The following is a 23,090-nucleotide window of genomic DNA, read 5'->3' as shown; positions in this document are numbered from 1 at the left end:
GACATTGTCGAAGGACAAGGACAGGAAAAGTTTGTGCAAGTGTGGCGAGACTCCCGTAGTTACGCGGAAATTATTTACCTCATGTGAAAAAAGCATGTTTCTCATTGTTGTGCTATATTGTATCGTATCATGGATCTAGGTAGTCCTGCGTACAGTCTATGGAGGTACGCCGGGCTGTGGTGGGGTCGTCTATCAACCAAACGCGCTCCCGTACACACAGCACTGTATTCAGGGCTAGCATCCAAGAGCTTCGTGGTTGTGTTATAATGTTACAATGTGAAAACAGACAACCACTCAGCCATAATACGTATCGAGACCAAACATAATTTGTCGATAATCGAGTGTTGCAAGAAAAAGTGAGATTGTCGCAAAATGTAGCAAATCGTTTTCAAAACAGTGCCGCTAAGAAAGTCTCGCTTTGTTTGCGCCCACTGTAAACCATGTATAGTAAACAAACCGCCCTTTTAGAAAATATTTTTATTAAAAATAAGTACAAGTCAACTAAAACGAAAATTAAAACATGTATAGTAAATAGACAGACACCCCGCCCTAGTGGAAAATATTTTTATTCAAAATCATTCAAAGTACAAGTCAACTAAAACGAAAATTAAAACATGTATAGTAAATAGACAGACACCCCGCCCTTGTGGAAAATATTTTTATTCAAAATTATTCGAAATTGACAATGCTATGATAAACGTGTTTTTTGTTGTCGCTATAATGCAGTATCAGAACTCCAAGTTAAAATATTAACGGGGAAGTACAATTGCGCATGCCTCCCATTAGTTCCAAAGAACGGCATTATCACGTCGGTATGTTCAATGGTCCACACTGAATACAATGGCATAACACTAATAGTTTTGAAAAAAATACATTAACACGTCGGCAAGTTCAATCGTTCACACCTAAGACAATGGCATAACTCTGTAATAGTTCTGAAAAAAAAAAAACATTAACATGTCGGCAAGTTCAATCGTCCACACCGAAGACAATGTCATAACTCTGTAATAGTTCTGAAAAGAAGGTGTTATCATGTCCGCAAGTTAAATTGTTCAAACTAAAAGCAACGTCATACACTGATTTAAAAAAAAAAAAATGCTTTGTCTCTCGACGCAACTCGCCCTGGTTATGTAAATGTTTTCCCTTACCATCAGGCTCCAAGCCGGAACAAATGACAACCTTTTTTTTCTGAATTACACAAGTTCATCATATTTGGTATGTCATGTTTATTTGAAAAAAAACGTGCCTTGCTTGGGTTGAACCACGGTTACTAAAAAATAGTGACCGTGGTTGAACTGAATTAGGGACAGTGTATGTTCCCCTCTCTGTTGTAGTTGTACAATAGAGTGTCAATCACAGCTGAATATGTGTCGTGGCGTCAACACTTTGAAATATGTGGACGAAACGTAACATATTCCGTACGCTACACTGTGCACGAGATTGACCAAACTCTGTGTTTTCGACAAGAGGTATAAACCAGGTTTACCGTAAACTGCGTGTACAATAAGAAATTTACCGCATGCTGTAAGAGTGGGGACAGGGGGTGGGTGACTGGTACAGGAAATAAAAAAGGCATCTTAAGTTTTTACAGGAAGTTACCATTTACAATAAAAAAATCGATTTTTACACTTAAAGATATATTTGATATTTTGTGTTTAAGAATCTATATTGAAAGCTTAATGTGGAAAATGCTTTATACACTTACAAAATATACGATCTTTGTACAAATCATGGATGAATAAAACGGTTGATTACATTTTAAGTCTTGCCCATGGCTACGAATATACGTTTTTTATTTATTTGTTTGAATTACATTACAAAGTATAAAAACATTGGACGAACATATCCCCTCTGTACCGTACACGAGATTTACCGAACTCTGTACCGCGTACCGTTCACGATATTTACCGTACCGTCACCCCCATGGATCGAATGGTATTGTCCTATTGTTAAACGCTAACCAAAATTAGTAAACAACATGGCGGACTCGACTCGCCGGAATGCCCGGGCGTCGATCATAAAAAGTGTGGTTAGCTGCTCGAATTCGCCACTCCGGTTCAAATTTTGAGCATAAACGAATATTATACAGTACAAGGATTGCTGCCGCTGCCCCGCGCGTTAGGTATTCCCCCCTGTTCGCCTCCGCGCGTGCCCGGACACTCCCTCGCGTGTCCGGGCGTTAAATAGTAGGACCGGTATTACATACTGGTAATTTGAATATTTGAATAATTAAGCTTGGGTGGTGTCTGTTTGATGTGATATCATGATATTATTATTATATCATGCCCACCACCATGGTGGGCAACAAATCATGATATTGCCCTCACAAACTTTTTTTTAAATAATGTATCGCCTTACTAAATACAAACACGTTCAAGGTCAGGTACATGTATATTAATACCAAGTAGGTATTTAAAAAAAAGATACATGGGCATGTAATACCCGTAATATGCATTCACAGTTTCAATTATCCATCTGCCACCTCACTCATCATGGAAACTAAGTCTGATTAATTTTACCTGATATCGTCTTTAGGTTCATCGTCTTCTTCTTCCTCGTCCTCCCTCTTTCTTTTACTTCCGGGTTGGGAATCGCTTCCAAGCATAGTTTTCAAAGCTTTAGCGGCATCCTGCAAAAAAAAAAATCAGGTTGTTATTTTCAATATATTTAAAAAATTTAATGTATGTTCCACTGAAGTGATAATGATATTGTTGATGCCTCCTGTTTGTATGCCATGCCAGGCACAGAAAAACGAGTAAACTAGTGCAAAATGTGATTCCTTGTATAATTTAATACCATTCTAATATTAGGTATTTTAATTGATTGTTGTTTTGTTAAATGCAAATACATGTCAAACATTAGCTTGGTTCCCTTCCAATGTTTTGTGGATCCTATCTACAATAGTCTGGAAATGTTGCCTACGGGTATATTTTGACTTTGCGGTCATTGACCGGTCAACTATGACAATGATTGGATGATAAAAAACAGGAATCTGGTAATCTGAATATGCTAATTTAACAACGGATGACAGTTATACGTTTTGTGACTGCCACAGAGACAAAAATATGCAACAGCCCCATTTTTCATGACGTTGGAATTAAATTTCCATGGTTAAAGAGCAAAGTCCAGGCAACATTTCAAGACCATTTTGGAGAGAACCACAAAACAAACGAACAGTATCCAGGCTAGTCAAACAACAGATTTACAAGGCATGTCATCTTCACCACGTCTGCAGCAGCATGGTTAAAAGAACAATAACAAAACACATACCAGGTTGGCAAGATCTTGACCCACTGCACTTGAACCAGTAGACGACTTGGGTCCGGTTCCCATTCTCATTTGGTAAGCTTCTTGTCTGGGATTCGATATCGCTGACGGTGAACTGCTGACAGGCTACAAACAGAATTCACAGACAAATCATGTATACAGTCATTACAGAGTAAAACAAAAGCCAATAAGTATGCAGACAGGTTTGAAAAATAGTTACAATTACAACATTACAACACAATCTCATAATAATTTGGCTTTACACTGCTCGCATTTGAAAGTTTTGTTCAACTTAAATCACAACGTACTTACCTGTGGGGCATATTGTCCAGCGGGTACAAACGACGGCGCTGAATTCTGAAAAGTAGATCAAGACAAAGAAATGTTTGTCAGGTTTAAAAACACCGTCATGAAGAAGAAAGCAGGTAACCTCAAACTCAGCACTGGTTCAAAGCTGCATATATTGTGGTGTTGGTTGTAGAATGCTAGGTTTTATTACAAGGTATATTCAAAGAGGTGTGGTTATAGGATTTTTCTTAGATATTCTGCACGTTTAGATGTTCTAGAAGGCAAATTGTGGTCGCCATGCACGTTTTTACACTACTTACTCTCTTATTTCTTTTCTTTCTTTCTTTCTGGATATTACGGAACCTCACATCATCACTCCGTCTTTTCTTGAAGATTCCATCTTCCATCTCGCCCAAGTCTAATTTAGACACAAAAAATACAAAATACGTTAACGACGATAACAAAATGATAATGGCATGGATATATTTTCAACCTCTAAAATTTTTCTTCTTAATTCCTTTATCAATATTAGAACAAATGCACAGAATTTCTCACTGGCTACGAAGTTCTTGATTAAAATCTTTGAAAAAAACATGAAAAAAAATATTACTGTGAAATATAACAAAAGTTGACTTTAGCGTTAACAAGATTAAACTATTTTTTACGACACAAACACTCAAGTTGCATACAGTTTAAAATATTTTATTGGCATAAGGGACGCTCAACGTGTCCCACCTAAGCACAAGAAAAAACAGCGAACATAACAATAGGCGATACACACTGCATGGTGACACGGTGAGCACCCAGACATGAAACATAACAATAGGCGATACACACTGCATGGTGACATGGTGAGCACCCAGACATGAAACATAACAATAGGCGATACACACTGCATGGTGACATGGTGAGCACCCAGACATGAAACATAACACTAGGTGATACACACTGCATGGTGACACGGTGAGCACCCAGACATGAAACATAACACTAGGTGATACACACTGCATGGTGACACGGTGAGCACCCAGACATGAAACATAACAATAGGCGATACACACTGCATGGTGACACGGTGAGCACCCAGACATGAAACATAACAATAGGCGATACACACTGCATGGTGACACGGTGAGCACCCAGACATGAAACATAACAATAGGCGATACACACTGCATGGTGACACGGTGAGCACCCAGACATGAAACATAACAATAGGCGATACACACTGCATGGTGACACGGTGAGCACCCAGACATGAAACATAACAATAGGCGATACACACTGCATGGTGACACGGTGAGCACCCAGACATGAAACATAACAATAGGCGATACACACTGCATGGTGACACGGTGAGCACCCAGACATGAAACATAACACTAGGCGATACACACTGCATGGTGACACGGTGAGCACCCAGACATGAAACATAACACTAGGCGATACACACTTCATGGTGACACGGTGAGCACCCAGACATGAAACATAACACTAGGCGATACACACTGCATGGTGACACGGTGAGCACCCAGACATGAAACATAACACTAGGCGATACACACTGCATGGTGACACGGTGAGCACCCAGACATGAAACATAACACTAGGCGATACACACTGCATGGTGACACGGTGAGCACCCAGACATGAAACATAACACTAGGCGATACACACTGCATGGTGACACGGTGAGCACCCAGACATGAAACATAACACTAGGCGATACACACTGCATGGTGACACGGTGAGCACCCAGACATGAAACATAACACTAGGCGATACACACTGCATGGTGACACGGTGAGCACCCAGACATGAAACATAACACTAGGCGATACACACTGCATGGTGACACGGTGAACACCCAGACATGAAACATAACACTAGGCGATACACACTGCATGGTGACACGGTGAACACCCAGACATGAAACATAACACTAGGCGATACACACTGCATGGTGACACGGTGAGCACCCAGACATGAAACATAACAATAGGCGATACACACTGCATGGTGACACGGTGAACACCCAGACATGAAACATAACAATAGGCGATACACACTGCATGGTGACACGGTGAGCACCCAGACATGAAACATAACACTAGGCGATACACACTGCATGGTGACACGGTGAGCACCCAGACATGAAACATAACAATAGGCGATACACACTGCATGGTGACATGGTGAGCACCCAGACATGAAACATAACAATAGGCGATACACACTGCATGGTGACATGGTGAGCACCCAGACATGAAACATAACACTAGGCGATACACACTGCATGGTGACACGGTGAGCACCCAGACATGAAACATAACAATAGGCGATACACACTGCATGGTGACATGGTGAGCACCCAGACATGAAACATAACAATAGGCGATACACACTGCATGGTGACACGGTGAGCACCCAGACATGAAACATAACAATAGGCGATACACACTGCATGGTGACATGGTGAGCACCCAGACATGAAACATAACAATAGGCGATACACACTGCATGGTGACACGGTGAGCACCCAGACATGAAACATAACAATAGGCGATACACACTGCATGGTGACACGGTGAGCACCCAGACATGAAACATAACACTAGGTGATACACACTGCATGGTGACACGGTGAGCACCCAGACATGAAACATAACACTAGGTGATACACACTGCATGGTGACACGGTGAGCACCCAGACATGAAACAGTAGAATAAACACAAAGAGAAATAAATATTTAACTGAAATAAAAGCATGTAAAACGACATTGTTCAAAAAACTATACTAGCCCTCAAATGATATTGTTAGAATTAGTAAATGTAGGTAGAAGCAGTGTGACTGCAACTACAGGTAGAAACAGCATGACTGCAACTACAGGTAGAAGCAGTGTGACTGCAACTACAAGGTAGGAAACTGTAGCTCTACAAGAACAAAGATTAGTAGGTAGAGGTAGCTCTACAGGCAGAAACAGCGTGACTGCAACTACAAAAAAATCAGTTAGCTATGAGGTAGAAACAGCGAGCACTGTAACTACAATGGTATGAACAATGACATATGAACCAGTATTTGGGATACTATGTTTATCTTGGGGGGGGGGGGGTGCCCACCTAAAAAGCAAAGCCGGTGGTGACTGGAGATGGTGGAGTGTTCAAGTGAATTTAAACTCTGAGAAAATCAAAACACTGGACTAAAAAACGGAACTGTTCAAGATGGCTACAAACTAAAGACTGTGTCACACAAAGTCACATGATAAACGGGTGAGATTCATGTCATAAACACTGTTTAATGCATACACAATAAACATGTATTTTCAGTCATTAAAAATGTAAAAAGTCATTGTCAATGACACGTCCCCGTTCCGTTCATATTTGAGTGACATATACATTCAAAGCAGATCATGACCGAAATGCACCTGCATATGTACAACACATTGTGCTAAATCTGAACAAAATCCATCCATGCATGACTGAGATCCGGTTCTGGAATTGTGAAAATACGTGATTTTGATGCATTTTCGGCCTTAAAATGGCCATCATTCCGCTATTGTTAAGCAGATCATGAAACAAATGCACATACATATTTGTGACATGATGTACCTTGTGTGTGTGAAGTTTGAACTTGATCAATCCAGACATGTCTCGGATACGGATCCAGAACTGAATTCTTTAACAAAATGGCCGCCAGTCGGCCATTTCGAACTTGATCCGAAAAAAAAAAGACGTGCATCAAGGTCCTATTATGTTTAATGTATGTACCAAATTTGAACAAAATCCATCCATGCATAACTGAGATACGGGTCCGGAATGGTGAAAATGTGCGATTTCAATGCATTTTCGGCCTTAAAGCGGCCCCCATTTGGCTATCGTTAATGAGATCATGAAACAAATGCACATACATATTTGTGACATGATGTACCTTGTGTGTGTGAAGTTTGAACTTGATCAATCCAGACATGTCTCGGATACGGATCCAGAACTGAATTCTTTAAAACAAAATGGCCGCCAGTCGGCTATTTCGAACTTGATCCGAAAAAAAAAATGACGTGCATCAAGGTCCTATTATGTTTAATGTATGTACCAAATTTGAATGAAATCCGTCCATGCATAACTGAGATCTGGGTCCGGAATGGTGAAAATGTGCGATTTCAATGCATTTTCGGCCTTAAAGCGACCCCCATTTGGCTATCGTTAATGAGATCATGAAACAAATGCACATACATATTTGTGACATGATGTACCTTGTGTGTGTGAAGTTTGAACTTGATCAATCCAGACATGTCTCAGATACGGATCCAGAACTGAATTCTTTAAAACAAAATGGCCGCCAGTCGGCTATTTCGAACTTGATCCGAAAAAAAAAATGACGTGCATCAAGGTCCTATTATGTTTAATGTATGTACCAAATTTGAATGAAATCCGTCCATGCATAACTGAGATCCGGGTCCGGAATGGTGAAAATGTGCGATTTCAATGCATTTTCGGCCTTAAAGTGGCCGCCATTTGGCTATCGTTAATGAGATCATGAAACAAATGCACATACATGTTTGTGACATGATGTACCTTGTGTGTGTGAAGTTTGAACTCGATCAATCCAAGCATGTCTCAGATACGGATCCAGAACTGAATTCTTTAAAACAAAATGGACGCCAGTCGGCCATTTCGAACCCGATCCAAAAAAAAAAATGACGTGCATCAAGGTCCTATTATGTTTAATGTATGTACCAAATTTGAACAAAATCCGTCCATGCATAACTGAGATCCGGGTCCGGAATGGTGAAAATGTGCGATTTTGATGCATTTTCGGCCTTAAAATGGCCGCTATTCGGCTATCGTTAATCGGATCATGAAAAAAATGCATGTGCATATGTCCCATATAATGTGTGATGTATGAGTGAAGTTTGAACTTAATCGGTCCATGCATGTTCGAGATACATGTGATCACGGACGCACGGACGGACGGATGGACGCACACAGGGCAAAACATAAGTCCCCGTTTTCGGACTGCGTCCGAACGGGGACTAATAAATCAGTCAAAAAGTATTCCTAAAACAATGATGAAACTAGTTATGAATTAGAAATGAAGTAGTTATGCATCTTCACCCACCTGTCATCATCATTTGAACGCGTTCCAAATTCACAACACCATCTTTAGTAAGGTAACCCTGCAAAATAATTATCACTCGTGTAAATGTATAGTACCCAGGAGTGAAATTTGGGGTCAATGACCTTGAATATTTTTGAACATTAATATTTTTGTCACCAAAGAAACAGCTATGTAACTTGTTTTGATTGTTCAAATCATACATGCGTTTTCACATCCCAGAGTTTTCTCTTTAAAATTGGATTGTTTATTTGTTGAAAACTGTCCATTTTTTAACACTGCCATTAGTTAAGGTAATCAATCAGTTTCAGTCTTAAACGAGGTTTATTTTTCCAATACTACATCTTCTACACTACAAACACCCAGGATCTTCAGTTCTGATTTAAAACAATATAAATTGTCATTCGTTATGTACTATCAGTATAAGGTAAGTGGTTTCTGAAGTGATAGATCTTCCTCCTTATTGTATACTGACGGGAATGACTGAAAGGAGAGGTGTGTCAACTTTATACCGATGATCATCAATTGCACTGAAACAAATATTCCTTACCCCAGTCTTGAAAACAGCTGTCTTGTATATACGTATTAGCCTATCAATCGCACCCTCCCTGAAAAGACGAGTTAAACCATGGTTTAAAAACAGACACTGTAAAATGCTTAATTTTCGCTGCTAAGAATTTCTGCAGTTTGATAGCTTTCATGAACATTTTGTTAACATCACATTACTCCTGAGAAGTGTTCTGTGCTACAAAATTTGAAAATTTTTAATGTCTTACAAAATTCTTTCTACATTACCAGCACTGAACAATGACTTTACCCAATAGCACAAACATTTTTTTTAAACACCCAAGACGATGTTTCATTGTAAATTAAATTGATACAAAAACGCATTTACAGTTGTCATTAAGATGATTTTTCTTTCTGCCATTTTCCACATATCTAAACATACGTAATAAACATAAAAAAAAAGATATTTAAAGTTTACAAAACTTTTACCTGATTTGCAGCGATGGTAAATGTGGTAAAAAGTCATTGCCGACGAAGAAACACATAAATACCCAGTCGTCTATAGCTCTCTATGTATAGGGAATAGAACACAAATAAACACAAAATGAGAATATAAAAATATTCTTCTATCAATGGTAACTATGGTATTCATTTTGAAATAAGACACAAGCGCATTAGCACGCTTGTCAAAAAGATTGCCATACACAAAAACGTTACTCTATGTGTGATTGGTAGCACTTGCAGGGTAGCGAAACACGAACTACACTTACCTCAAAGTCGAATGTGAAGGGAAGACCAGTCATAAACAGTTCTTTTTCAAGATACTGCATCAATAAAAAAAATTGTTACATTATAGCATGACAGAGACACCAACTGAGCCACAGTATAAAATTAAATAAATTTTTTTCTTAGAAAAAAATTTTTTGGAACTTACCTCTCTTAGGATGTTCAAACGTAGAAATATGAACTCTTGCTCTTGAACAAATGGCTTTGTCAACTCATCAAACTAATAAAACAAAATTATTAGATGTCAATTTTTTTATATAAATTATGTATATTGTTAGTTGCATCTTTAATGTTTGTAAATTTCTTTTTTGACAACTCTGATGAAATGCAATTCACTAGTTAAAAATTAAGTTTAAAAACATTAAGAATTTATAAATAACAATTTAGCACAATTAAATTTCATGTCACAAACGCTATACAGCATCTTGTTTTCAAACATTAAAGTTGAAAGTAACAATATGATCGACACAGTCTTAATATTTAAAAAATAACAGGTGTAAGCCAGGTGCAGCTGTAATAACGATACAAGCAAGAATCACGAAATAAAATGAAATAAAAAAAGCCGTACCTCTCCTTCCTTTTCTTTTGCAGCACCGGTACATTCCTTCATCTCGTGACCTTAAAACAAATCGTTAACAACGTATCACTATTTGTCAGAAAACAAAGATCTTGAGAGATTTTTTTTTAAAGGTTAACATGAATTTCTCGCAAAGAGACGCGGATATGTCTTTACAAAGACAGCATTAAAACTTACCATACTGCCCACACAGCTCACATGCCCTTGGCGCATTGGGTTTGAACTCTTCTCGAATGATAGTGAAATAAGGTTCATGCGTCGCAAGTCCTGAAAACAAAAACAATATATGACATAGTTGGATTTATTTCATTAGAAATGTCAATGTCTGGTAATATATTCAAACACCTTGACAATAAAAATATAACCCATTGTTACAGTGTAGTAATTAGCTAACCTGTGGCCATATGTAAACAGTTTGTTACAAGTGCATCTTTTCACTTAAACTGAAATAACATAATCTCACTAGAACCTTGAAGAGCACAAGGAAGAAGTCTAAAATCTAACAGATGTGAATAATACTTCAAGCACATTACATCTCCATGGCATTCCTGGAGTCAGCTGAAACAAGTTTATTCATAACACGATGCATTTTTAGCGAAACAAGACAACTCATAAGAACTGGTAAATAATGTCAGTATGGGGGGGGGGGTTAAAATATTTTTGACACATTTTAATACACAAAAGATTGATATTGTGCGTGGAATTATTGGCTTACCTAACATGATGAGATCCGCTATAAGAAGAGTGAAAGAAAAAAGAAAACACAGTTAACAGACGACAAACACGGTTTGTATAAAATGCAGTGGTCTCAGATTTCAATTGCGAAAACAAACTTAAAAGGGATTGAAAGTTACTGAGGCTGTTCTTTAGAGACTGAATTATTTATACAATAAAGTATCTATATTAGTTGAAAACATAATACATGTTTACTATATATTTGATTCACAATATGTAATTTTTTTTACCCCATTCACAAGAAAAATTATTAAGAAATGTTGATTTTTTTTAATTGGTAACATCTATATGATGTGGCCATTTGAATTGGATGTTGAATATCATCATTCTTTACACAGGTTATAGTTTGATTGGCTGCTGGAGTTTTCTACACTCACCATCAGCACCACACAGACAGTGATGAGTATTCGGGTCGTGATCTGGACTGCCTGAAACAGAAAAAAAAAAAAACTTTTATAACACTCTTTTTCAGTAAAATTCTTGTACAGGCACTGCTAGATTTTCAACTGAATTTATTTTCACCTCATTTCATCAACAACAAAAATACTGAATTTCCAAATATAAGAAGGCCATCCTTGAATAATCAAGATGAAAGATATTCAGTGCTTTGCATGTCAAGGCATGGTCAGATGGTTGTTTTAATGCTTTTCCTTATAGTTGATGAATTATTTGTTGCACAGACCAAGGTAATTTTGTCCTTGTATATATACTTAGCTGGCACAGAACAAAATGGAAGCTCAGCCATTCCTCGAAATTGACAATGTTGCATATTTGCAAATAAATGCCGAGCTACCTCTTTGCTTCCGGATATAATCCATTATTTTATGCTCTCCTTCACCTGGCACATTAGCATCTGATAAAATTACCTGGGAAAGATAGGGAAAAAAAACACGACAATTCATGGTAAATACGTAGTCCCTGCCAATAATTTAATATTGTGCATTTGAAAAAGCCTAAAAAAAGGTTTGTAATGGTAATTTTGATCCAGGGAAACAGATAGAAACATGGTTGCCAGACAGCCATCTTGAATTGGATCTCCAAAAAAATAACTTGATGTACACTATTCATCATACCAAGTTTAATTGAAATCGATCTATGAAACCAATTTAAGTATTAAAGCGCCCATGCCCGGGCAAGCGCCCACCCCCACTTTTGCGCAATTTTTATATTTGGGGTCACATTCGGCAAAGCGCCCACCCCTTCAAAATGCAACTAATTTAAAACTTGGTCTTGCATAACGAATATTGGTAATCGTTTTTATATGATACAGCTTGGATATCATGTGTGTGGATATCGACCGCTGTGAACATGTTGTGAATGCGTAGAACACTGTAACAGTGCGTAAACTATGCTTCAACAATGACCTGTCAAATACAAGTAAAATGCAGTAAACATTTCATGCCATATTCAGTTTACCTCTCAAAAATGGCTAGTTACTAGTTTTTTGGAAAAAACATGTCGTTTATTCGCTGAAATCAATTCCAACAGATCGTACTTCGACATTGATAATTCACTTCCGCATTGCGTTACCGGAAAGTCTTTGGGAATTTCCGAAGAATTGCGTCAGTATAACACAGTATTCTTATTGGCTAATAACCAACTTGACCTATTAGGTCAAAGGACGCTGCTGAAGTTCAAATGCATCATGGCGGAAAGTGATTTTCATCGAGAGTTTGCGTACGATCCAACAGATAATATGGCAATTTTGACTTTGACCGTGTTTCAACAGACGTAAATTCTGGTGGTACGTAATTAATATTGTAATAAAATGTGCATATTTTTTGTGATTATTTCTGTTTCTTCATTGTGAAAATCAATGACGACCCAACTAATTTTGTAATTTGATTTTCCCTCAAAGACGTAATCTGTTACTTGATGAATCAAATTTTTCATTTGTACTCTTTTTCGAGGGGGGTGCTCGGGTAAGCGCCCACCCCTAAAAAATCGTGATTTTCTGAGTTGAGGCCCCTGGGCGCTAACGCAGTTGAGTACGGTAATTTGTTTAAAGCAATATAGTTGGAACATAAACATGTCAGAGATATGGAACCAAAAGCTGATGCTTGATTATGATGATTTTTTAACATTAAAATGAATAACATTCAGTCATCTTATATCTTATCATCTAATGAGTACTTGTCCATATTGAGAGATACTGCTCTGGAACAGTATTAATTAAAAAAAAGTGGTCATCGGTCGGTCATTTTGAATACATTTGTATATCTAAGACATGTATATATGATGTATAATGAATATACAAAATTTAAACATAATCAGTCAAAGCATGTAAGAGATATGGTTTAAGAGCCACATTCATTAAAACAAAATGGCCGCCAGTCAGCCAATTTGAATAAGATCTGAAAAACAAAATGCAGTTTGAATGAATGATAAATGTGTGAATATTTGTTGGGGTTTTATTATGTACAAGGTGTTTTGAATTTACCTTGACTTTACTCCAGCCTGGATCAGTCATGATTCGTTCGGTAACATAATATCTCAGACAGTCAGCAAGTCTGAACATGAACTCTGTACCCTGTAACAAAATGGAAGTTAAAAATCAAATGGCATATTACAGCAATTCCAGGCACTGGTTCAACGCTGAAATAGTGCTAGATATAGATAACATACTACAATAGGTTACACACTTTGTTTTCACATTTATATAAGTTGCAACTAGAAATATAAACATCGACTGCAAATCAGAGGAATGATTGACAGATATTGCCACAATGTTTTCTATTTTTGCTACGAAGTCCGATGCACCCAGACTTTGCGGTGCGTCTGTCCTCAGTCACTTTTGGTCAGTCATCGTGTTGATTGCATGTCTACAAATCGGAATTTGTATAATAAGAGCGACCAATCTGCGACTAAAAAACTGACAACGTTATAGACTATGATGAATATTATAAACATTGAGACCGAGAATTTACAAACAGTATTAAATTCAACAAAACTACTCAAAGACGGTGTATGTACAGCGGCAACCCTCCCGGACATGGAGTAAACATGGAGGTGTTATTTTGAATAAAAATGAGTTTTGTGTAAAAACAGCAGGGTTTTGTAAAAAAAGAAAGCTGAAAAATCACTGCAGCATCAGCATTATTTGGTGGCACATCAACCTTTTGGTTCTCATCATCGAGAACTAATAATTGAATAACACCCATTCTACTTATGTATTCAATTTCATTATTGATATACTGGACGAAGTCTTCATAGGACGTTTGTCGCAGGCAGCTTTCAGTTATATCATGGTTTAGTAACCGTGGTTATATAGATCGGCGTGATACGGATATTTCCATAGTAGGAATACCGGTAATGCACTTTGATCAACAATTCTGCCATGATCAGTTGGTCAGCTGGTTCTGTAAAATAGCTCACTGAAATAACATGTGACGCAAATTGAAATAGGAAACTAAGTTGAGAGACTCTGTCGTTTATTGGAGGAGAAATTCAAAAATAATGTATCACCACTTTTATGGGCAGAGCTTTCTTCCGGTGCGCTTCAAATTGCAGACATGCTGTCTGCATTATTTGTAACAACTTTTGTAATTGTGAAAACAAAGTGTGTAACCTATTGTAGTAAGTTATCAACATCTAGCACTACTTCGACATCAAATCAGTGCTTGAAATCGATGTAATTATACTGACATTATGACAGGACAAGACAAGTTCATAGCACATTGCAGGAAAACAAGATCAATACTACTACCACTAGACTAGAATACTTCACAACACCTGAGTCATAAAGTATGTATTTAACTTACCGGGGTGATACAGTTGCTGTCAAACTTTTCTGACACTGGTTTGGGAGGAGGGAGTGTGCCGCCACGGGAGAGAATCTCTTCCTTCACCTTATCAATTTCAACTTGCTTCTCCCTGAAAATTGTTTTATAAATACATATTAAATATATATATTATCAATTTTATAAGATTTTCATAACCAAGTATGGGTATATGCGATGAAGGTCTCACGAGAAGCCACCAAAACCCAGTCTGTCATTACCTGACTTCCTTAGGACCACGAAACCTCCTCGACCTCTGCTGATTCATCTTGGCACGGGGTGCCACGCCGTCAATCGCCATATACAACAGCCTCCTGGGACGAACAATTCGCATGAGCCGGTCGATACATTCAAAGATGGCCAACATCATTTCATCTTCATTTTTAGGGGCAGGTCTGTAGAGAATCAAAAATACAAATAATAGCGCCTCATATAATGCTGGTAAAACAGTCTGATAAAAGGATATCATTTCCAACTATAATTACAGCAGGAACAAAGCAAAGTACTGTAACTTCTGTAAAGACAACATTTTTAAAAACTTTAAGGCAGAATAAATTCACTGGTATTATTTCGAGATGAATTGTCGGCAAAACTAAGTTGACAGTTCTTTCAGTTTTGAGTAACTTGGCCCAAAATCAAATCTGTTATACTGATAGAAACCCGACGTATTGTGCCATCTATCAAATAAGTTATTATTAGTCTTAACTATAATAAACCCTGTTATGCATTGCTCTTTGAATTCTACTTCAGAAGTGTGCTTAACAGAACCAGCCTAGGAAGTATGTAATGTTTGGTGTTTTCTCTGACGCAGTGGTAACATGTGAAATAGCTGTTCTAAAAAATTTAAAGGGAGTGATCTAATGGCTGTATAATGGAACCAACTCAAGAGTCTAGTGTGCAAGTAAAACTATCAGTATAAGACAGATTTTAAAATAAAATCAGAAAAAAAAGACAAATAATACATACCCTAAATAGCGTCTAGTTATGGAACTGTATTACTTTTACTGTCATGGCCATATTGTTTTGTACATCAAAACTACAACACTACCAGCTCAGTTGCTGATCACGTCTCGTGATGGAACTGGGTTAACTTATCTTGACATGTGCATATCAAAAACAGTCAGCGAGTGAATTGGAAACAATGCTAGTTTGATGTACAAAACAATATGATGGTAAAAGTAACAATGCTTGAACTGTAAAATCAAGTATGGTACTGTAAAACCAATAAAAAAAGGAAGCCAACTAGTAGACTATTTCACTTACTTATTTTCGGGATGGCAACACGGATGAATTATACCGTTCATATCCAGATACAGATTATCAAATTCTATTTCATTGGGATTCGGCTCAGTAATATTAACTGGTACTTGTATGCCATGCACTTCTTTGGGCTGAAAAACAAAAAAACATGCATTATTGAACATGTTATACTGGTAAATGTATACAGAGAAGGCAACCTGTCAAATTCAAGATCAAGGCTTTTTAATTAGTTTTTATCTCATTCAAAACTTTCATTTACCATATATCATTTAAAAGCATAGATATACATGTAGAGAAACAAATTTGAACATTCTAATAGTCATTTGTTTACATAAGTGCCATGTGACAGACTAATTTTCAAACCATAAAAACTTTGTGCATCCTAAGGAAATCCAGGTGTGTTAAGTTAAGTTTAAGGAAGTATTATCAATTATAAAAAAACAAGCAGCCTGTCGGCTGAGATAGCTCCGCTGTTATCAATGCACATTTCAATTAAAGAACTCAAGATATCATTAGAAAATGAACAATATGTATAGTATTAAAGCAATCAGACTTGCTTTTTTCAAAAAAATTTGAAAATATAACTTTTTATCAAAAACATTCATTAAAATTAGATAACTGAAGAACAAAATCATCACGAAATGAGAGAGGTCTACCTGTAGTACCTATGTAGTATATATAATATCAAAGCAATTAGACTTGCGACTTTTAACAAGAAGTCGAAAATATCACTTTTTACCAAAATGACGATAATATTCATGAAAATTAGAGAATTAAAGATATCATCACGAAATGAACAAATCTGAGACCAAAAATATTCGCTATAAATATGACAATTGAACATATCCACACGAAATGAACAAATCTGAGAGAGAACCACCCAAGGTACCTTCTTAGAAAGTTTCATAGCTATACAGTTTGTGGTTTTTAAGAAGAAGTCGAAAATGTAAAGTAGTTGACGGCGACGGACGCTGACGGACAATCAGTAATACTTCATCATCAGTGGAGCTAAAAAAAAGATTTTTTTCCTTTCCGCTACCTTAAGCTGTTTTACATTGCTTGGCCATTGAAATAACATGCTCTATTATTTGCATTGTGACAAAGCATACATGCAAAGCATAATGTATTATTATGCAAATCGCATCATGTCTGGGTATTCACTAGGAGCATCGTCCGCCTGCACGGTGTTGTTCCGTTCGGATATTTCTCCCTCTACAACACCGTGCGGTAATTCTATTCATAACCGTGTATGTCATGTGGTTGCGCGATAGAAAGTTTATCGACCAATAAGAAAGCTTTGTTACAATGACTGCCAGAAACGGTTGGAGCTTTGCATTTCTGATGCCTTTGGCTTCATTTCTGCCGATATATCTTGCAGTGACATCATGAACTTTGAGGTATAACACCTACTCTTCTATAATACTCAACAGTGGTGACAACACTATTACCACGTTCGATGGTCGCAAGGCTGGTAAAGCATAATAACATAAGGATTTACTATTTCCATTGCGACTAAAAACGAACACATCAGACACGGCACTAAGTATAGTTTGAATGGCTTAAGTCTGAATACCAGTGAGTTGCATGATGTATGGATATTGTCGCTGTGTTGCCTTGACATCCAAGCCAACACAGCTTCCACTGTGCGAAGCGAAATTTATTCTCTGGCTGGGCATTTTCACCGCCTGACAACCATCATGGTGAAAACAAAGTCCAATAAATTCTAAGAAAACGGTATTTTGGGATGGTCGTTGACACCCCTGAACAGTGTAACAAGATTACCCCTACATATGCAACATATTTAAATTTGGTTGTTTAAAATTTCCTCAAAGTTAAGGTTGTGCTGTTTTCTCAAATTTAGCTGTTTTCACCGGCTTTTCGACCGGTACTTCACAGCAGCTCGCGCAGAGCCCACAGAAATACATGGTAGAGTGGGGCGTCTCGTGAAGAATTTGATAGCTTGGCCAAGCGCGTTGAAGAAAGAAGCAATATGATTGGCTGTTGGTAAATTGATTCTAAACTGTGAGGGCATTGTCACATACACATATTCCTAAAGAAATACTTCAAGGTGTGCTTCGATAGCATAGAAGAAAGTGTAGTTATAAAATACACTTTCTTCTATATAATCGATAAAGAGCCATTGCTCGAAACGTCTAGCTATTTTTAATAGTTATTTAGGACTACGATTACCAAATATTATCTTCTATATATCATATGTACACGCCGACACGCTATGAACAAAATAGCAAATACGAGTTCATTGTCCTTTACCGACAGATCTGATTAACCTCGACCACCGCAACACAACATGCATGTCAGTGACTTCATTCGTATTCAGATAAGCAGTTCGAACAATCCAGCAACAAAATTGTACATGTGCAAGGGAAACAATGTCCCATACAGTAATTATCGGGAGATACACATGTAATCCCTAACGAGTCTGATAACCCGGCATGGTAATGGTAAAACACCGACTCGCCGGTCGATTCTGAAAAAAAATATATTTTTTGTTTTTCAATTGACGCACTCACTTTTTCCTCCACACAGTGGACCACTATCGATGGATATTTCTTGCTAAGCCAGCGAAAAAATGCTGGAACTCCCATACTTGCAGAGTGGGAGATGTTCGGTTACACGAAACGTTATGGATTGATGGGCAAACGGCAGAAGGAAAACACAAGTCTTGTCCAGTGAAACACATGAAACAAGATGGCCGAAAGGGATCGACCAAAGTTATTCACGGTGTTGGCGGCGATGTATTAGTTTACAGAAATTGTCAATGTAGTATTGATCGGTAACGACATATTTGGAATAGCAAGTTTATATTTTAACCACAACAAACTTATATCCACTCTCTTTAAAAATAATCATGTAAATAAATGACACGAATATATATAAGTGTAAAACATTGATACTACCCTAAAATTTCGTATTTTTGACTTTGAGGGCGGCCCATTCACTTCCTGTTGAGACGAACTTTGACTGACATAATCGTTCAAATGTTTGTAACGGTAGCTGATACATTGCTACTTTGTTGATAAAACAGTGAGTGATGTTGCAGTACTACAAAGACAATGTTTTATCTCCCAACTTGAATAATGCAATCAAGAGATAATACAATTATATATGCTATAACTAAATATCTGTTTCAATGTAAAACAAACAAACACTGACTAACAATGTCAAAACTTATTATCAAAGTATGTGTGAAAGGACTAATTTCACAATCAAAATACTAGTAGTATAGTCTAATGTTGCTATTTTTATTATATATTTTTTACTTAATACATTACTATGTTTTCAATTTTTAATTTGTCAACTTCATTGATGTACATAACCAAAAAAGAAATGTAATATTTATATATCAGGAAAGTGAGCCTCTATTTTCCGTGAATAGTGAAAATAGACACAATTCATGAGACATTTTCTGATTTATTTGTACAAAGTGCGATGATTTCATGGCCTAAATTCTCATACTGAAGTATCCTCAATTATACTTTTTTTTCTTAAAGCGCGGTGGTCATCGTGTCGCGTCCTGTTCGATATGGGACTCATAGCGACGTATACAACGCGTGTAAAATACATTGTTTATTTACATGAAATTCGAACACGCGCTGCGCGACGACCACCGCGCTTTAAAGGGGAATTGTTTGCCTTCAACTCATTTGAATAAAAAGGTATAACATTTCTACCGGAGTTTACCCTCTCCAAAAATGAAATGTAACTGCTGTACTTGAACAATTGCTCAATACACACCTCATGTGATTGCGAAAAAAGTAAAGTTAGCAAGCAATATTTTTATCATGTTGTTATTGTTGTTTTTTTCCAAATAGAACTTCTCTTTATAACACCTAAGATATTCTCAAATTTTCTTATATATTGTAAACTTCAGATATGAAAGCGGCTATAAATGTAAGGATATCACCACGGAGTTTGTTTTAATTGTAGGTACTGAAATGTGCTGAGGCTATAGGCAATATGTTGAAGATTGGAGATAAATCCGTTATATGTCACGTAATGTTGACTGTTGCCACTAACGTTTACTAGTATATAATAACGCCCCCTAGAGTCAATACTCTGCAGGTTTCTTCATTCCAGTCTCGTTCATAACTGTTTCAATTCAATTATATTGAAATACTAAATAAATGATAATATACTTACAAAACTCGTAAGTACTGCTAAATTTTTATATGTGTGTGTAAACCTGACATAGATGTTTTTCTTGGTCCTGAGCTTGCCTTTTTTTAACAAATCTTCCACCCCTACCCCGTGATTTAAAATAGTCGATTCCTTAATTATTTTTTCGTTAAACCTTTATTGATCGTATGATGACGATACATGTTAAGAATCATCAGGTGCCATCTTACCTAATTTCAATATTAACAAATAATCTTAATAATATTGTTGTTGTTGTTTTTTAAAGTAACCGGACAGAATGGGAAAATTATAAAAGACAAATGACGTATTACCAATCCATTACTATTAATAGTATGATGACGATACATGTTAGGAATCATCAGGTGTCATCCTACCATATTTCAGTATTAAAAAAAAATGAACTTAATAACTGTTTTAAAGTAACCGGGCAGAAAAGGGGAAAATTATAAAATACAAAAGACGTAATACCAATCCGTAAAATATGCTAAAGCACAGGACAATCTGTCTTACGTAAGTGACACACGGAGCAGTTATTTGAATGAATGCCGCATGATAATTATTTAACACATTCAGTTTATGATTCATACAAATTCCAACAAACAAACATACACTCAGGCTGAGGTGTGTATGTTATGTAATGAAATTGTATTTGGAACGTACACAAACAATGCTTATCATCGTCAATCTTGTACCCATTTGAAAAAGATGCGCAAATTTTACAAATACTACCTGCATTTGTAAGTTACATTCATTAATCTAAAACACATTTTAATAAATATCCATATTTTTTTTGTTGCTTCGATCAGTATCAACATAATTGATTAATTATAATTCATCATGATAGAAACCAGGGAAATACATCTTGAAGGCTATAGAACGTCTTGAAAGATATGGTGTATAATGAAAATAGTAAAAAGAAAGAAAAATAGGTTGAAATAAAAAACTGTGCTTTATTTATCGCGAATTGGTTAACTGTGTGTGATTTTGAAAGCGACCATTTTTTTCGTGATCATGGTCTCCTTTCCTTATCATTATATCAATGATAATAATTGCTTATAGATTTACATAGATATGTATATTTCAGGTGTCAAAACAAGTAATTCCCTGATTAACACTTTTTACTAGATAAACCATTTTTTTTATTTGTTTGAAAAAATGAACGTCAGTTTATCCCAAACTGAAATGATATTTTTGTTTTTCAAATTCCCCCAAATCTATTTGTCTTATATTAGCTCTTTATACATATACATATATATATATCTATACTTGGAGATAACCTTGTGTCTTATTGGGTCTTCTAATTCATAGCTAACATCGCCAATAAACAGTATATTTTGACTCTCTTTGCCGAGACTGTGAGTCTGTGACAGGATCGGAATTCCCTCTGTGTTCAACTCCAGTCAGGATTGAACGTACAGAATTTGTAAGACAAACTATGCACGCAAGTGAATACGGGTTGAATCATTGGGATAACACAACCCTGCATGTGTTCGTATACAGTGGCGGATCCAGAGGGGGGCCAGGGGGGCCATGCCCCCCCCCCAAACGCATGACGATTCGTATTATCTGGATTACGCATAGCTTCTCTGCGATTTACGCTCCGTATATCTTAAGCGTAGCTTGGACCCTCCCCCAATACATGTTGCTGGATCCGCCACTGTTCGTATAAAATATCCGTACTTTATCTAATTTCATTTATTGTCAATTTGCAACGTTGTTGTTACTCCGCTGATATCTATGCTACAACCACGTCCACAAATGTGATGGAGATTCGATTTCGCATTGCAAAAGTTTGTAATAATGAGCAGAATATACATATACAGTCGGGGGTTATTTAATGAACCTCTGTGAAGTTATTATCTATAGTATTCTGAAGCCAAAACTGTGTTTTTTTAGACAAGTATTCTTTTGTTTGACAGATGCATGAGGATGTAACGGAACAATACCACATTTTCACCTGTGAGGGCGTGGTATCTAAAATGTTCAGCATGTTCCTGACATTTTCGTCTTTAGAGAAAGAAGCCGAAACTGTCTGTCAAGCATTTCCAAGAAGTATGGACTTGTCACAAAATTATTTATTTTTCTTCGTTTCTCTATAAATAATGCGTGGTTTAAAAAAGCTCTCCTATCTAGCTTCATGAAAACACGACTTTTATACTCGAGCTTAGGGAGTCATAAAAGACCAAAAACCTAAACATGGCGGCACTTGAAAAATCATTGGGACTCCTCTGTGGTTCAACGAAATTGGACAGAGATCGCGGCTTAGTTGAGCTCCAGCGTCTGATTTCAAACGCCAAAGAAGAAGACATCGCAGATATTGAAACAGCCTTGACGAGTCTCTTGCAGGATGGGGCTGCTCCATGGGAACAGAAGCAGGGTGCTCTGATGGGATCGAAGTCAGTCGTATTAACCGAGTCATGTTCTGAGGAGTTCGCATTATGTGTACGTCTTCACTCGCTCCATCTTTTAAACGACATCGAAGCGAGAGTTCGACTGGCTGCAGGTAATGTTTTTTTTTCACTCTGACACTTTTTTCCCCCTATAAAATAATATTTTCGCATCTTTTTCATTGTCCCAACGCGAGTATGTATGGGGGTCTAAAAACTAACTCTGCGACGCG

The 23,090-nt window shown here is 37.1% G+C and overlaps 2 protein-coding genes across 2 annotated transcripts in view; one reads left to right on the top strand and one right to left on the bottom strand.

Annotated features, from left to right (window-relative positions):
- Positions 1 to 19,025, bottom strand: part of LOC100376752 (5'-3' exoribonuclease 2) — a 100,605-nt gene extending 81,580 nt beyond the window's left edge. Inside the window, exons 1-19 of the mRNA XM_002741135.4 lie at positions 18,844 to 19,025; positions 16,316 to 16,443; positions 15,274 to 15,447; positions 15,035 to 15,146; positions 13,714 to 13,803; positions 12,067 to 12,139; positions 11,651 to 11,701; positions 11,254 to 11,271; positions 10,716 to 10,805; positions 10,530 to 10,579; positions 10,110 to 10,181; positions 9,946 to 9,999; positions 9,665 to 9,744; positions 9,219 to 9,276; positions 8,672 to 8,729; positions 3,876 to 3,973; positions 3,580 to 3,624; positions 3,271 to 3,393; positions 2,520 to 2,629 (exon numbers count right to left, since the gene is read on the bottom strand). Coding sequence (XP_002741181.1) covers positions 2,520 to 2,629; positions 3,271 to 3,393; positions 3,580 to 3,624; positions 3,876 to 3,973; positions 8,672 to 8,729; positions 9,219 to 9,276; positions 9,665 to 9,744; positions 9,946 to 9,999; positions 10,110 to 10,181; positions 10,530 to 10,579; positions 10,716 to 10,805; positions 11,254 to 11,271; positions 11,651 to 11,701; positions 12,067 to 12,139; positions 13,714 to 13,803; positions 15,035 to 15,146; positions 15,274 to 15,447; positions 16,316 to 16,443; positions 18,844 to 18,918 — 1,559 coding nt within the window. The 5' untranslated portion in view covers positions 18,919 to 19,025. The remainder of the gene's footprint in view (positions 1 to 2,519; positions 2,630 to 3,270; positions 3,394 to 3,579; positions 3,625 to 3,875; positions 3,974 to 8,671; positions 8,730 to 9,218; positions 9,277 to 9,664; positions 9,745 to 9,945; positions 10,000 to 10,109; positions 10,182 to 10,529; positions 10,580 to 10,715; positions 10,806 to 11,253; positions 11,272 to 11,650; positions 11,702 to 12,066; positions 12,140 to 13,713; positions 13,804 to 15,034; positions 15,147 to 15,273; positions 15,448 to 16,315; positions 16,444 to 18,843) is intronic.
- Positions 19,026 to 22,656: 3,631 nt separating this feature from the next.
- Positions 22,657 to 23,090, top strand: part of LOC146748662 (uncharacterized) — a 41,278-nt gene continuing 40,844 nt past the window's right edge. The window contains exon 1 of the mRNA XM_085494288.1: positions 22,657 to 22,973. Coding sequence (XP_085350414.1) covers positions 22,667 to 22,973 — 307 coding nt within the window. The 5' untranslated portion in view covers positions 22,657 to 22,666. The remainder of the gene's footprint in view (positions 22,974 to 23,090) is intronic.

This window comes from Saccoglossus kowalevskii, chromosome 2 (assembly GCF_978046115.1).
Source record: "Saccoglossus kowalevskii chromosome 2, keSacKowa6.1, whole genome shotgun sequence".
Classification (NCBI taxonomy): domain Eukaryota; kingdom Metazoa; phylum Hemichordata; class Enteropneusta; family Harrimaniidae; genus Saccoglossus; species Saccoglossus kowalevskii.
The sequence above is the reverse complement of the archived record's forward strand: the minus strand, read 5'-3'. Positions and strand labels throughout refer to the sequence as shown.